The 17,666-nt window shown below is 34.4% G+C and overlaps 1 protein-coding gene across 7 annotated transcripts in view; it reads left to right on the top strand.

Moving 5' to 3' along the window:
- Positions 1-17,666, top strand: part of defl (Integrator complex subunit 7) — a 273,951-nt gene that overhangs the window by 111,800 nt on the left and 144,485 nt on the right. For 6 of the 7 annotated variants that reach the window (XM_090386497.1, XM_090386499.1, XM_090386500.1 and 3 more), the window contains 2 exons: positions 3,885-3,981; positions 12,507-12,646. In XM_090386497.1, coding sequence (XP_090242623.1) covers positions 3,885-3,981; positions 12,507-12,646 — 237 coding nt within the window. The remainder of the gene's footprint in view (positions 1-3,884; positions 3,982-12,506; positions 12,647-17,666) is intronic. The other variant, XM_090386498.1, reaches the window with a different exon arrangement.

Here is a 17,666-nt window from a genome sequence, read left to right as displayed (position 1 = left end):
CGAAGCAAAAAGGACCAGAAATCCAAAATTAGGTAAGGCCATCGCACATTGATAGAATTTTCATGTAGTTTCATTTCAAGTGTTTCAGCGATCAATAATTTTATGTAATTGTATTGTATATTTAATATTATCGCGTCATTGAATAGGAATACGTGACCATCATTGACCACATGAAAGGCCAACTCCTTCACATTTGCATGCGACGTGCGGATGGAAGCAGCATGTTGCTTGACACATAAATCTAAAGTACAGTGAGTGGAACCCTTGTACGATGAATCACACTGACTACACGGAATCTTGTACACAAGATCACTTACCTGTGCCGAGCAAGAAGGAAGAATTGTGTGATTTTTTTTTTTTTTTTTTTTTTTAAATATATTATGGAGCTTCTGCATGGGCTTGGCTATAATTTTGAATTCAGTATTTCTGAAGAGTTTATTAAGCTGTCTGTACCATTGTTCAACGGACAATATGGAAATAAAGTGCGTTTTATTGATATTATTAATGAGTATCATATTTGCTGTTTTAATTTTAGCCTGTAATCTGATTTGATTTATAACGTAGTGAGGATAGCCTCCATTTAAAAACCTGTCGGTTAGTGTAACAATTTCTAAGTGTAAGGTGGGTTCAGATGTGGAATATTTGTAAGCGTTGAAAAACTGGTTAAATATAATGGATCTCTTATACATGAATGGATGATAACTTTGGTAATTCAGGTACATCCCCGAATTGGTGAGTTTTCGGTAAATGCTAAATTGGATTTTTTGCATGTCATGTGTGAGAGTGAAATTTAAGAAATTCAGGATTTTTGTTTCTATCTATTCTGCCTCCAATGTAAAATGCAGTCTTGTGTGAATATTATTGAATACTTGTAGAATGTCCTGAGTGATGTTGTGATCTGATATAACAAGTATATCGTCGATATATCTCCCATAGTAAGTAATGCGGGGGAGAAATGGTGTTAAATGAATGTCTTCAATATTGGCAAGATAGATTTCTGCTATAAGACCGCTCAGGTTCAAACCCATCAGTAAACCGAAAACCTGTTTGTATATAGTCTCTTTAAACATGAAATAGTTAGCTTCAAGAAGAAGCTTGATTAATTTAAAAATTTATTTTTTGGGTAATTTAGTGTGATTTATCATGATAGAATCTTTGTGTAACAGTTCCCAAACTACATTGAGAGCGTAGTCCACATTTACATTGGTGTACAAAGAGGTAACATCTAACGAAAATAATTTATCATGAATGCCAAGCGCAATATCTTTAATACTATTAAATAAAGTGTCATAATTTTTTATGCCAAACCTTATCAACTGTCTAAATGGTTTAATGATGTTGTATAAGTGAGCAGCTAAGTGTGAAAACACTGAATTTTTGTATGATATAATAGGGCTTATTGGAAAACCAGGTTTGTGAAGTTTAACCTGTCCAAAAAGTACAGGAATATTGTATGTCCTTGCTTTCAGCTCTTTTAATTGGACCATGGAAATAAAATCACTCTTACGGTATGCAGTTAGGGTTTTGTTGTATTGGTTTACTAAATTTGTGAATACAGACTGGTCTATTACCCTGTAAGTGGAACTGTCCGATATAATAGAGTCCAATTTTCTAAAATAGTCTGTTTTATCCATAATAACTACAGTGTCACCTTTATCTGCTCTTTGGATAACAATATCTTTGTTCCCTCTAAGATTATGCAATGCTATAATTTTATTCATATTAAGTCTGGGTACCTGAAGAGTTAATAAGTCTTTTTAAGGTAATAAGTACCTTGCTGAATTAATAAGTCTTTTTGCGAAGACCATATTCAAAGTCTATCACATTGTTTCTTGGGGAGTTTGAGGGGGTAAATTAAAGTTTAGACCCTTCGAAAGGAGAGAAATCTGATCCTCAGATAACGCATACGAAGACAAATTAGTAACTTGTTTATATGCGCCTTATTATGCGTATGATGTGGGGAAGAACGTATATAAGCTAGATCTGTGTTATGTGTAAAAATAGTGGATGTACTTCTGTGTGTATGAGCCTCCGCTTGCATAAACATGTCCGGGTTATTGGTGGGTATATTTGCATGTGTATAAGGGGGAGTCAATCCCGATATGAAACTGTTAATAAAGCATTTAATTTAAGCAAGTGTCTATTTTTTATGTCAGTAGCCAATGCGTCCCACCTTAAATCTATAAAGGATTTTAACACAGTCCAATCGTTAGAATGTAAATATTTTATCATGAAGTGCAGTCACCTGAGAAAAATAACACGTCTTCATTGCAATGATGAAGAGATGAAAATGAGAATTTCAGGTGAGTTTAATAATGTGGCACGACATAGCAAAAGCCAGTTCTTTAATACCAGGAAACCTATGATTAAAATTAACCTTAGCAAATTTAATCCTCATATTTTCATGGAGGCAGTATTTCAGAAAAGAAATATGATGTTTTTGTGCAGAATATTTCAGTGTCAATTTGATGTAATTTTGCAACATATACAAAAAATCTCTCATAGTCAAACACTTAGAAATTGTTACACAAACCGACAGGTTTTTAAATAGAGGCTGTCCTCACTCCGTTATAAATGAAATCAGATTACAGGCTAAAAATAAAACAGCAAATATGATACCCATGAATAATACCAATAAAACGCACTTTATTTCCATATCGTCCGTTGAACAATGGTAAGGCAGCTTAATAAACTCTTTAGAAATGCTGAATTCCAAATTATAGCCAGGCCCATGCAGAATCACCATAATATATTAAAAAATCACACAATTCTTCCTTCTTGCTCGGCACAGGTAAATGATCTTGTGTACAAGATTTTGTGTAATCAGTGTGATTCATCGTACGAGGGTTCCCCTTGCTGTACTTTAGATTTAAGTGTCAAGCAACATGCTGCTTCCATCCGCATGTCGCACGCAAACGTGAAGGAGTTAGCCTTTCATGCGGTCAATGGTGGTCATGTATTTTTAAATATACAACACAATTACATAAAATTATTGATCCCTGAAATGCTTGAAATGAAACTACACGAAAATTCTATCAATGTGCGACGGCCTTACCTAATTTCGGATTTCTAGTCCTTTTTGCGCATGCGCCAATATAAATAATCTCTCTATTTCAGAGTTAAATATACACACAAACACTTTGCGATATTCCCATCTTGTGAACACTGCGATCGACCGAAACGCGTGGTCTGCTTAAGGAAGGGAAACAGCTGTACATTTCGTTTAATTTGAGTATTCATCCAAATTGTAACTTTTAATCCTTTTAATTTTAATATTGTTTTTAATCTTTTTAATTGATTTTAATAGTGATTTTAATTAATTATTATTGAAAGCAGTTTTAACTATTTATTCTGACACAATGTCTTCTCGCACTCATGGTCTTGCTGTGGTGGTTTGGTGTGTTTAGGGGTCAGGTTGCGGCTCTCAGCTTTCGATTCCGTTGCGCATTGGATTTGGTCATATCTCTATGAGTGAGGGAATTCATTAATTCGTTTTTTCATCTTATTTTATACGTTTATATTTTGGAGAGAATTGACTGGAAGCATTCCACAAAAAAGATTGAGGTAATCTCTTAACCTTTTTGGTATATTTTATGTATTAATTTTAATATTTTTCAAAAATGCTGCATTTTAAATTAATGTTCAGGTAATTTTTTAAGTCGCAATAAAATTCTGTAATGATGACAAAATTTTTTAAAAAGTAAAAGTCAAAAAAATATATATATAAAATATTGTCATTTATGTAGAATGTTATCTGATCTCTATTTAAAAAAAAAAATTAAGTTCATTTGCCATTATAATTGGTCATAAACTTTACAGTGTTCTGTTTTTTATGTGTTAAACAAAATGAATCTTGTAACTGATTTTTTTTTTTTAAACCTCAGCATTGTTTCCAGTGTGCTGTAAATCTTTGTGAGGTGAACCCTGAACTTTGTACTCAGTTTGTTGATACCCTAGGATCATTAGTAGGAAACAGCAGTGGTAAGTAGAAAAGTTAAAAGTGAAGTACGGATATAACATCAGAATTAACACTGCATGTTATTATTTTGAAAAATAGCACATTTGATAAAAGGAAAAATTTATTTTATGCAATTCTTGCAGTTGATCTTTTGCAATAGTAGTGTGAAGGTAAACTCCATGAACTGTTCCTTTTCAAATCTTGCAATTATTCTTTGCTTTTTTGACTTTAGCTTTTAATGACAATAAATCATAAGGCAAGTTGTTTTGTTTGCTCATCACGATAGAGATTATAATGTTGCTCTACTTTTAAAATTATAAATTTAACACAATACCACTTTTCCTCCATCTCGTTTTGTAACAAGAAGTTTGCATTATGCATAGGTATAGGGTCAATAAGAATGCACTTGCTGAACTGAAATCTCCATTTTATTTTGCTTCCATGTAGTTCCTCAGATGATTTTCAAGGCATCAATTTAGCTGGTTGATGTTGCTTGCTTCAAATTCAATACATTTAATTTTTTAATTCATCCCACTCCTGACCATTTTTGAAGTGGGGGATTTAATGGATGGATGGATGGGGAAATACCTTGTGGTTTCTACCTGGTAACTGCATCCATTGAATATTATATTATTTTAATATTCTGTTTTTTTTTTTTTTTTTTTTTTTTTTTTTTTGCCAGACTAGCTAAAATTTCGTATTTTTCCAATATCCAGTCTGGAAACCACAAGTACACAAGTTCATTCACACCTTGTTTACCTCCTCTCCTATGCTATTATGTGACCAGGCCTAGCCATTAAAACCCATTCTGTGCCATTTTTGTGTTCTGGAGCATGAAAGGTATGTAGGTGCCATTTCTCCAAGTTTGTGACAGAGAATCAGTCTTTAAGACCTAGTTTTACCTTCTCTCCACTCACCAATGTAACATAGAATGGGGGGTGGATAGCTTGTAATTTCTTATCCAGTAACTGTATTCATTAAATATCATAATCCTATTGTTTCAATATTCTGGCTATTTTTTCAGAAACCCCATGGTAGAAAGGAATACAAGTCACACTTGCAGAACATTACTATTATGCAACTAGGCTTAACCATTACAACATACACCATGCTGATTTTTTATATGCTGGGGCATGAGAGATACGTAGCTTCCAGCTCCCATGTTTATGACAGAAAATTGATCTTTGTGGTCCAAAATAACATAGAGATTCTGTCTTTTTGTGAAAAAAAAAAAAAAGCAGCAAAACTATGTTAATCAGAATTTAAAAAAAATTCTGTGAATTTCCACATTTCTAATTTCATTAACAAATATGGCCATAATAAACATCTGGATGTAGTTTTCTATAAAAAAGAAAAGTGTGAACTATTCTGCAGATTTTCAGTGCAACACAAATATTACAGTAAAGGATTCATACTCTCAATTTAGAAAGCTGTAATGTGGTTATCAAAAGTAAGATTGCAAATAAAGACTGACTGTGCTAAAAAAAAAAAAAAAAAAAAACTCTTGTAGTCATAAGCCAAGAAAATGTCACGTTTATAATAATCAGTATAAATGTACAAGTTTCTACTTGGCTATTAAGTTCTCACTGTTAATAATAAGCATTGAACTCGGAAGAAAAAAAAGAGGGGGGGAGAGCTTGATTCTTTAAGAAAAATTTGCATATTTTCTGACTTTAGATTATATGTATAAAAAAGCACGTTTGCAGTCTGACAGCAAGAAACTTATTTCCTTTAACTAGGAAGGCAGCTGCTGCTTGGTTAAGCATATACGCTTATTCTGGCTTCAACAATTAATCCAGACTCTAATAACATTGATTAAAATTGGGTGATTTGATCAAATGTACATTTTCTGTCATTATTCAGTTTAGTATTTTTTTTTTTTTTTTTTTTAATGAAAACTCCAAACCTGAATGCTATTAGAACCTATAATACATAATACCATGCATGGGTTGAAGGTTGAAATGAGAAGATAGAAAGAAGATACTTGTTGACATTAGACTTGAATTTCTGTAGATTGTAATTTTCAGGAAATATGTGTGAAGGGAGGTTGTTTCAGAACACTGAAGTTGAAGGGATAGATGAGGAAGAAGAAAAGTTGGTTCTGTTAGTTTGAAGTTAGACAGTAAAAAGATGTTGACTGGTTGAAACACATGTTTGGACTGGTTTGGAAGAGGGAGAGCAGGAATTATGGAAGCCAGTTCAGAGAACAGTGCCCATGGAATTAGAAAAGAAAAGGCATGCAGCAGAAACACAACATATATGTGACAGAGTGGAGAGACTTCATTAGAGATGAGTCATTAATTTATCTAACTACCCTCTTTTGAATGGAGTCTGGAAGTTTGAGAGAGATCATGGGGATACCATCCCAGGTGTAAGAACAATATTCCATGGTAGGGCAGAGTTGAGATTTATAAAGAGTAAGTAGCTATTTAGAAGAAAAGTAACACCTAAAGCAAAAGAGAAAATCCAGTTTTTTAGATGTATAAGCACACCACAAATATTGTGGTGTGCTTATACCAAGAGAGGTTAGAAGTCAGGGTAACCCCTACTAGAGATGTGATCTTGTCTAGAAATCCAAAAGTCATTGAAGTTAAACATAGAAGCAGAAGAATCCTTTTTGTGTGATACTGAAATTAACTAAGTTATAGTTGTTAACTAGGTTAACTAAGTATTGAAATTAACTAAGTTATATTTGTCCCATTGGAGAATTACATGGAGATTAGCATTTAAGGAATTGGTAGAATATTTAAGAAGTTGAAGCTGTTTGAGCAGAGCAAGGTTTCTCAAACTGGAAGATAGAATGCAATGTGCTGCATTCTATCAGCAAAACTATTGATAGTATTTCCAGTCGGGGAAGAAGGTCATTAATATACAAGAGGTTCTCTATTAGTGGAGAAGTTAGAAGAGAGCCATCTGTCATTATCTGCCATGAATGGTCAGAGAGAAAACTGGATACCCAGTTACAAAAAATAGTCAACAATCCATAAAATGGAAGCTTAGTTAGATTGCCAAACATGAACAAAAGCATTTGAAATGTCAAGAGAAACTGCTTGAGTTTTACCAAACTTTGTCATTGAATTTGTCCCTCAGTAGACAAATTTGACACTGAGAGAATCCATGTTGGTGATCCTTGATCGGATGGAGGATGTCAAGATAGTTTAGGAGTTAATAGCTTTCTCCATTACTTTAGAAAGAATAGAAGTAAGTGCAATGGGATGATAATTGAATGGGAGGGACTGACACAATCTGAGCTAATTTACAAATAGAAGAAAAAACACCAGTGGAATAAGAAAGTGTAAAAAGGTGACACAATAAAAGTAAATTCAGTATGGATTTTGAGTGGGGAAATAGCATATGGACCTGGAGCTTTCTTGGAATAAAGATTGTTCAAAATTCTTCTAACCTTTTGACAGAAGATCACAGGAGGCATTGAGTGGATGTACTGGGAACGGTAGGAGACCAAGATTGCTAATACAAGTGTTAGAAGAAAAGTAGGATGCTAGTAAGTTGGCTATTATGTTTAGCTGAGATGGCAATAGAACCATCAGATTTTAACAGGGGTGTGAGTACAGATGGGCAGTGGTTGCAGCCAATAGCTTTGGCAAGAGACTAGAATGCTATACTACCATTTGGACAAGAAGCAAGTTTTCTACTCTTAGCCTGTTCAAAATATAGTTTGACTTGATTAATAACTGCTTTCCAAATGTTACCTTTAATCTAGACATAAAATGAACCTGGAGATTTGTATGCAAGCCATTTGTGATATACAGCATCCTTGCTTTGAACAGTCTTAGCACATTTATTGGAAAACCAAGGTTTAGATAAAGGACAAGATTTTAAGGTGGAGTGTGGAATAAAGGATTTCATCTCTACAAGAATAATTTCACTGACACAATCTGAGAAAAAATTGCTATCAGAAGATTTTAAACAGTAATCCAACCAAGGAAAAGAAGAATAGAAATCTCGCAGATTATCCCATTTTACATTCTTGTAATGCCAAACAACACACGAGACTGATAAAGTAAAGGCTCCATTGGAGGAGAGACCATAATCACGTTGTCATCTAAGGTGCCTAGAGGGCCACTCACCTCATCTATATTCTTCGATGGGTTGTTTGTGAAAAAAATGCGAAGAATGTTGGCTGTGTAGTTAGGATTGTCTGGTATTCTGGTAGGTAAATGAACACTTTGTCCTCGCACAGGTTGTTCATTTACCTAGCAGAGTAATTGCAAAAGACTTAGCATCTCGACCAGCTGGGTCCCTGTGACTAGGAAACTGAAGGTAGCTGGAGTTGCGAATGTCAAAATTGCCCAGAAAAACTAATTCACTGTTAGAAAGTTGGACTGAAGAAAGTAGTTTCAAAGAAAGGAAATCTCTTTGTGAAATGAATGAAGAATTGTTTTCAAGGTTTAGATCTTTTCTGAGGTAAATTTCTTCTATTAGTTTGATGTATTCAGTAGTAAAGAAAACGAAAGGAGGGACACTTGTATGAATAATGATATTTTTGGAAATAGTGTACACATCAAGAATATACCCATCTCCTTGACATAATGTAGCTTTGACAATGCCCCTGCATACACACTACTTGGACTCCCTCCAGTCACTATCTTGCAGAGTAGAATCCAGCTGCTCTGGATGGTTCCTAGAGAGTTACCAATAGGTTTTTGTCTAGTGGACTATCTAATGGCTGGCCTGTGAACACCATTTTAGAGCTTTACCCTTGAAATGTAAGGAAGATTGGATCTCACTGTAAAATGTCCATCATAAATTCCAAGGACATCGATGACATGTTTAGTCTCCAGAGCTCTGGAGACTAAACATGTCTCCAGTGGTATAGATGTTGGTATAGATAAGAAATAGTTTCTCCTACGTCCTCGGATTGCCCTAATAATTTCGGAGAAATAAAAATAGAGTGTAGGACAGCTTAAAGACATTACAAGATATAAGTTGTGGCTTGGGAATTATTAGGGCAATCCGAGGACGTAGGAGAAACTATTTCTTATCTATACCACTATTTTTCGCCGTTGTTGGAGTTCAGGTTCTATTATTCCTACTCCTTTAGTTTTTTCTTCTTACTATTTGCATGTTTCTCTTTGCGTTAACTTAAATTTGATTGGCTATTTGATTAGCTAATTGATTAATTATTTATTTATATTTATTTTTACCGTATCCATCACATAGGGGGCACCACATTATTTTGACGACTATTACATTATGTCCTAGATACGGTGAATATGTAGTGTGTATTATATATTTAATCTTATTTTAATCATTAAATTACGTTCTCTGTCGGGTCAACGATGATTAATATATGCTTACATTTATATTTTACTTATATTTTCTTACTTTTGATTCTAATATTTCTAAAATTTCTTAACTTTCTATTTACTACATTTGATTTATATTTGTCCTATATTGGTTTATATTTGGTTTAGATTTAAATTACTTAGCATATATTGATCATTACAGAAACAGAGAACCTCTTGTCGCTTTTTGCCTTCAGTCAAAAAGTATATATATACTTTTTGAAAAAAAAAAAAAAAAAAAAAATATATATATATATATATTTTTTTTTTTTTTTTTTTTTTTTTTTTGCGTTTTCTTAAGTCCCTGAAGGTATTATTTGATTGATTTACTTTTTTTATTATTTTCTATTATCCTTAATATTTCATATACATTATGGGTGTATTGCATGATTGCTTGCAACTGCATTGACCCATAAATATTAGTTACAGTTACTGTCGTTATGACTGTTAACTTTCTTTTTTATCACTAATATAAATATATATATATATTTTAGTTTGATTGCTTAGATGAATTAAACTTTAGTGTCTATTTTCCATTGGGTATTAGGGTGTATCCTGAACAGGAGATTTTGTTAGCATTTCAAGTCTAACATATTCCTAGGGGTCTGTGGTGGCGTTCAAATTATATAATAAACAATAATAAAAGTTAGTTCTAATACTAATTATTTAATTTTAATTAATGTTATTAATCAATACTAAACAATACTAAATAACATTCCCTTATCTGGTCATCTATCCGCTACTTCTTCAGGGGCTTTGAGCGGATCGATAGCCAGTTTTAAAGGAATGTCTCATAATTACCCGTTTCTGTTAACTCCTTATCAGTTTTGCCTTATTAGTGAGATTTTTTATCTCCTTTAGATTATTTAATTTATTAAATTTATTAAATAATGATATTTTTATGCTAATTTGTCTTTAAATTTTTGAATATTTTTAATACTTAATTTAGGAATTCAGCTATATAAAAATATTTAAAAATATTCAAAAATTTAAAGACAAATTAGCATAAAAATATCATTATTTAATAAATTTAATAAATTAAATAATCTAAAGGAGATAAAAAATCTCACTAATAAGGCAAAACTGATAAGGAGTTAACAGAAACGGGTAATTATGAGACATTCCTTTAAAACTGGCTATCGATCCGCTCAAAGCCCCTGAAGAAGTAGCGGATAGATGACCAGATAAGGGAATGTTATTTAGTATTGTTTAGTATTGATTAATAACATTAATTAAAATTAAATAATTAGTATTAGAACTAACTTTTATTATTGTTTATTATATAATTTGAACGCCACCACAGACCCCTAGGAATATGTTAGACTTGAAATGCTAACAAAATCTCCTGTTCAGGATACACCCTAATACCCAATGGAAAATAGACACTAAAGTTTAATTCATCTAAGCAATCAAACTAAAATATATCAAGCACGTATAATTGTCGAATTGCCAACGGCAATGGCATTAACGTAGCAAGGGATAAAATATTAGAACAATCAATAAAACAATCAAATTTAATTCATTTAAGCAATCAAAAATATATATATAAATATATATATATATATATATATAGAGAGAGAGAGAGAGAGAGATTCTTCTCTTTACTCAGAATGCTACATTTTAGTCGTAATGAGGAACAAGAATAAATTGATTATATGCACAAGCTGAGATTTGTGTTGATTATTCTAAGAAAAAAATTTCAGGATACTTGCTCCATTTGAGAACTTGGGCATTGATGAGAGCGTAATTCTGTTCAAAGGACAGCTTGGCAAAAATATGCACAAAACAACACAGATTTGGTGTTAAACAGTTTGTTCCATGTGATGTAAAGATTGAATATATACTTGACCTACACAGTTTGTTCCATGTGATGTAAAGATTGGATATATCCTTGACCTAATAGCTTGCACTGGATCCACAACTGAATTACCAGTAAATGCAAATTTAAGTGCGATCAGGGCTAGTGTAATGCATTTATTTCAGCCATGCCTAGATAAAGTTCATAGTCGTCTGTATATCTATATTGCTGAACATGTATCAGCAGTATAAAAAAGTTTTTATATTTTGTGGATGTCTACTTGCTGAATGCTCATGCTCTTTTTCATGAGCATTCACACTGGCAAAAAAATTTCTGTTGCAAAATTTCAGTTGTCTGTAATACAACAACTTTTAGATCACCATACTTTCAGTAGCCAGGTGGGAAGGAGCAGCAGAGCGTAGCACACGCTTCTTGATTAGACCGGGGTTCGAGCCCATCACCACCAAATATGGAGGATGCGGAAAGGTCAGGGAATGACTACCACATATCCCGGAGCAATATGGCCTTAGTTGCTAATGCTCCTAAAAACCAAACAATAACAAACAATAACCATACTTTCAAAAAGGGAAGAAGTTTTGAAAAAAAATGAAGTGAAAATCCTCTAAGACTAACTGAACGTCATTTTCTTTCTACTGTGCCTAGTAACCCTGTGCAAAAAAATGCAGAATGGTAGTGCCATGCTTGTATACATACCAAAAGAGGGCAAAAGAAAACAATTAAGATATATGATGTAGGATTGTACATTGATTCGCACTTTGAATGGCATCATACTGTACAAAACTTTTTGGCTTTGTTATTGTTTTGAAGTTACTATTCTGATATTCTTGTGGTATACTAGCGGAGAATCCTAAGTTTTTAAAATGTGTTCTACTTGTGCATTAAGAATAAAAATTATTTTTTGTAGTATTTTCTTATGTTTTCAGAAAGGTCAACTGTTTTCAAAATTAGTTTAGGCCACAGGATTAGTAGCTTTCGCAGAACTCAGTAACTAAAGGGTTAAAATCAAAATTTATTTATTTATTGATAATGTTTATAAACAAACATTTTAATTGCAGAAATAAACTTTGATTATAAAATACATTAAAGAAGTAAATAAATATACCAAATGTAAATTTAATGAATATTAAATTGAATTGTAAATTTAATGAATATAAATAAATATACCAAATGTAAATTTAATGACTATTAAATTGAATTGTAAATTTAATGAATATAAATAAATATACCAAATGTTAAAATTAATTAATATTAATTACTGAACTGTTAAAACTGGCAAATTCATTTGAATATAGAATATTGTGTATTACTGTTAAAATGCATATTTTGTATTTCTGTGAACATGTTTGAATTTGTTTTTTATATTTTACCAAATTTATATAATTTGAATATTGCATGGCTTACATCTTAATCTCATGTCTTTCAGATGAGTATGTAGTGCCATTATGTGAAGCTCTGTGTGCATTGGGAAACAAAAGGGCAGGTGTAATGAAATGCTGGCAGCCTGAATTAGTCACAAAAATCCTGGAGTTTTCATGCAAGGATTCAAAGAATGCTCAAGCAGTGGTAGTATTTATGCATTTATTATATGCATTTATCACACACACACACACACATGCACACACAATGGTAATCAAAATAGATATAGTTAACAGTATAAAACAAAGAAAATAAGTTTGTAATGTAAAACCATAGTGATTACAATTCAGCTAACTATATATTTTCAATATGTTCAAAGCAGTGTGAGAGTATAATAGTATGAATATGGTATAGAGTAGTGAAATTGTTAAAAAACTTCACTCAACTACTATGAGAGGCCCATAAAGCTCTCAGCTGCCCAGCTCAACGGCAGAGCTCACTCCTGTGCATCAGGCAACACAGAGGCAATCACCAAGGCAGAATGTACTGGTCTTAAAGGAACTAGTTATTGTTGGTGACTCTATTATCAGGAAGATGAGGAATATGCTATGCAAGAAGGATAGGTGAAACAGGACCGGGGCATGTCTACAGGGGCAAAAGTTGATGACGTTGTAGAGCAGATATCATATTTTAAGGGCACAAAGGGTGATATTGTTGTACACGTTGGAACTAATGACATTAAGAGTAAGAGATCTGCAGATTTACTCAACAATTACAGGTCAATGTTGAAAAAAAAGTCTCGAGTTAGGGTTGAATGTGAAAGTGTCTGCAATTCTGCTGAGACATGACAGGAGGGAGTATATGATGAGAGCCTTATCAATCAGTTCAGCCCTGAAGAGATTGTGCAAGGCTCAAGGGGTAGAATTTTTTTCAGTGTGGTCTGTGCTTGTTGACAGAAGGCACTGCTTCTGTAGGAATGGGGTACACTTAAATAGAAAGGGTGCAAGAATATTTGCTGATGCTATCAAGGCAATGTTAGGTGGGTCGGAAAACTGCTAGCTTGGGGGATACACAGACTAAAAGATTAACAGTGGCCGCAGGCAGAAGCAAAACTGATTCTTGCACTGCTTCTCTTAGAATGAGCAGCAGTCTGGAAAGCAAGGCAATGGAGATTTCCAGGACTGTTGGGAGTCATAGTGGAACAAGTAATTACATGGGCTGTGTTACGGTAATTAAGAGTAGGAACAGGTGCATGTATACTTGCATATACATCAGTGCTAGGAGTATAGTTAATAAATTTGATAGGTGCCTCCGTAGCCAGGTGGGCAGGAGTGGCAGTGCATAGCACACGCTTCTTGATTAGACCGGGGTTCGAGCCCGTGACCACCAAATACGGAGGATGCGGAAAGGTTAGGGAATGACCACCACATATCCCCGGAGCAATATAGCCTTAGTTGCTAATGCTCCTAAAAACCAAATAACAAACACAAACAATATATTAACTATACTCAGAGACGTGGTGTCACACAGACATAAGTAGTGCAGAATTGGAATTTGGGGAGTACGATGTGTACAGAAAGGATAGACAGGACAGGAAGGGAGGAGGGGTTATGCTGTTAGTTCAGAAACACATAAAATCTAAGGAACTGCATCCAGTTGACATTGGTGGACAATGCAATGTTGAGTTTGTTTGGTGTGACATAAGCACTGGGAAAGGAAAAATGAGAGTAGGTGTGTGTTATAGGTCTAATGAATCTGATGAGTATAATGAGCAAATTCTGCAGAGAAATAGTGGGTCAGTAAATCAGTATGTCTTATAATGGGGGATTTTAACTTTCCAGATATTGACTGGAACTTATGGATTGGTAACTGTCACACTATCAAGATTTTGTGGATTTATTGGATGACTGTTTTCTACAGCAACATGTTCGAGAGGCAACCAGAGGGAGTAATACTCTTGATCTGATTATCAGCAGTTATTATTCATGCATTAAGAATTTGCAGATAAAGGAACCACTGGACAACAGTGATCATAATGTACTGATGTGGGAATTACTTAAGATGTAACTACCATCAAGGCTAAAGGGAAGGGCTTTTGCTTTCGTAAAGGTGACTACAGGGGTCTCAGATAGTTTTTAAATTCCCTACAGTGTGATCAACTGATGATGTTACCAATGTTGAATTCTAAATGGGAAGCCTTCCGGGACTTAATTTTGTAGGCTACTACGCTTTTCATTACAACTAAGAAATACTGTTCAAGGTTTAGGCCTAAATGGATGTTAAGTGAATTAATCAGGCTCATGGCAGAGAAGAAAAATGTATGGGATGTATATAAATTATCAGGTGACACAGAAGCCTATGGCAGATATAAGCTTGTCTGTTGTAATTAAGTCACAAAGGAGGTTAGGCAAGCAAAGGCAAATTACTAGAAATCTTTGGCCAAGGATGGAAAGAAAAACAGCAGAGAGTTCTTTAAGTATGTAAACTCTAGAAGGAAAGGGATGAATCAGATTGGACCACTTAACATAGATGGGTTGACTATTGATGATCATATTCACGTAGCTGATAAACTGAATGAGTATTTTGCATCTACATTCACACATGAGAAGTTATTCAATGATGGGAGTGCCAGACGTTTATCAAACTCTAAGAGGGAGCTAAGTGATTTTGTAATAACTGAGAGCAAAGTGGAGGAGAAATTGTTGAAGTCAAACATAAGGAAGGCACCTGGGATGGATGGGATCTATCCAGTTTTATTAAAGGAAGCAGCAAAGGAAGTAAGCAAACACAGCCATAATTACGAGAATTTCCTTGGACTCAGGGGAGGTCCCCATGGACTTTAGGTATGGAAATGTATCACCAATTCACAAAGTGGGTTAAAAAGGTGACACAAGTAACTATAGACCTTTTAGTTTAACTTGTGTTCCGGGAAAAATAATGGAGTCACTGGTTAAAGAAGCATTGCAGAATCATCTAGACAAGACTGCAGTAATAGCTAAGACACAGCATGGGTTTGTTAAAGGGAGGTCTTGTCTAACCAATTTGATTGGATATTATGATGTGGTCACAAAGGAGAATGTCAAAAGTAATTTTGATATCATATACTTGGATTTCAGGAAAACTTTTGATACCGTTGCACACGGAAGACTGCTGTACAAATTGGAGATGGTATTAAGGATAATTTGTTACAATTGATAAAGGAATGGTTGTGTGGGATACGACAGAGAGTGGCAATCAATGGACATTGCTGTTTCTGGACAAATGTTATTAGTGGAGTTCCCCAGGGTTCATATTGGGTCCATTGTTTTGTATATTTATCAGTGATATTGATGAAGGTATATCAGGTTTAATGTCCAAGTTTGCAGATGTTACAAAGGTTGGCAGGGTTGTTAATGATAGTAAAGGCAGTATGCTATTGCAACTCAATCTAGATAAGTTGAGAAAATGGGTTGAGAAGTGGCAACTGAAGTTTAACATTGACAAATGCAAAGTACTGCATATGGGTAGCAATAATTGAAGAGAAATGTACCAACTTTGGGGTACTCTGAGAAGTGGAAAGTGAAAAGACCTGTGGGTATGTGCAGTCAAATATGAAGTTTGCTGAGTAGTGCAGACGGGCTACCAGGGCATGGAGTCTTGTCAATGATATATGTGGAAATTTTGCTAGAGGAGACAGGGATATGATTATCCCGTTATACAAGGTCAGGCCACACCTTGAGTACTGTGTACAGGTCTGGAGGCCTCATTTTAGGAAGGATGTAGAGTTGCTAGAATGAGTACAAGGAATGGCAACAAGATCGGTGAGGGGAACACAGGGATGCTCTTACCAAGAAAGGCGTAAGTTCTGCAAATTGCAGCACCTGCAAGGTGATCTGATTGAGGTGTATAAGGCATTGAATGGGTTGAGCAAGCTGAATGCTGATGGGATTCTTCCTCTTGCTTAGAGGCGCCTCCGTAGCCAGGTGGGAAGGAGCAGCAGTGCGTAGCACACGCTTCTTGATTAGACCAGGGTTCGAGCCCGTCACCACCAAATACGGAGGACGCGGAAAGGTCAGGGAATGACCACCGCATATTCCCGGAGCAATATGGCCTTAGTTGCTAATGCTCCCAAATAACAACAACAACAACCTCTTGCTTAGATTAAGAACCTGAGTGGGCACAGTTTCAAATTGAGGAAAGACAGTTAAAGAATAGATGTGCAGAAGTTTGCATTTAGCCAGTGGGTAGTTGATTGGTGGAACAGACTTCCATCTTTTATTGTGTAAGTTGATAGCCTAAATAAATGCAAGGCTAAGCTGGACAGGCATTTGGAATGAATGGAGGGGTAAAATAGGAGGGTTTTTTTTTTTTTTTTTGGCTGATGCTGCATAAGATTACTTTCTTGCATTATATGTCTTACTAATGCTAATGATTTGCCTAATGTTTAGCCTGATGATCTGTGCTATATGGAAGTTATTGCCTTATGCTGTATGGAGTCAAATGCCTTTTCATAATCCACAAATGCCAGGCATAATGGTGTTTTTTATTCATTTGCTTTCTCCATTAGCTGTGATATTACGTTAAGGTGATCCATAATTGAGAATCCTGTCCTAATGCCTTTATTACTCAAGTATTCTTTCTTATCTGTTAGTAATGACCCTTGTGAACAACTTGTAGATGTGGGATAACAAGCTAATTAAGGGATAACAAGCTAACTAAGAAGTATAAAATATGCAGGTTTCAGTCTCTGATTAAAGTAGAGACTGAAAAAATTTACCATAGCTTAATTCAGTGGTTTTCAACCGGGGTGGCTCATAATTTGTGTTTAAGTTGCTTAGTCATGATAAGATTAACATTTCTCTTCTTGTTAGGGTAGGCGGGAGTCATTAGCTTATTTCAATTATAGTGTTTCACAAATCAAGATATTCCTTAGATGAGCTAAAAGATATTTTGTGCAATGTGTGTTTTGATTTGAATTTAGATGCTGACAGTCTTGACACTAAGAATGAGATTCAATTAAGTTAAAATAAAAATTAAAGGTGTTTGAAGATTGGATACTTTCCAGGAATGGATAATTCTAATCTCATTTCAACAAGGATTATATTTTCATCCTGACGTAATTCAATTTTCTGAAGCTTGGTAGGATTGTTAGGCATCAAGACTTAAGTACATGTGCCAATTATAGTTCCATTGGTCAAACATGCAAAAAGTATATAGAACTTTAAAAAAAAAAAAGGGAAAAAAAGTG

This window comes from Mastigoproctus giganteus, chromosome 12 (assembly GCF_048544385.1).
Source record: "Mastigoproctus giganteus isolate SK-2022 chromosome 12, ASM4854438v1, whole genome shotgun sequence".
Taxonomy (NCBI): domain Eukaryota; kingdom Metazoa; phylum Arthropoda; class Arachnida; order Uropygi; family Thelyphonidae; genus Mastigoproctus; species Mastigoproctus giganteus.
The sequence above is the reverse complement of the archived record's forward strand: the minus strand, read 5'-3'. Positions and strand labels throughout refer to the sequence as shown.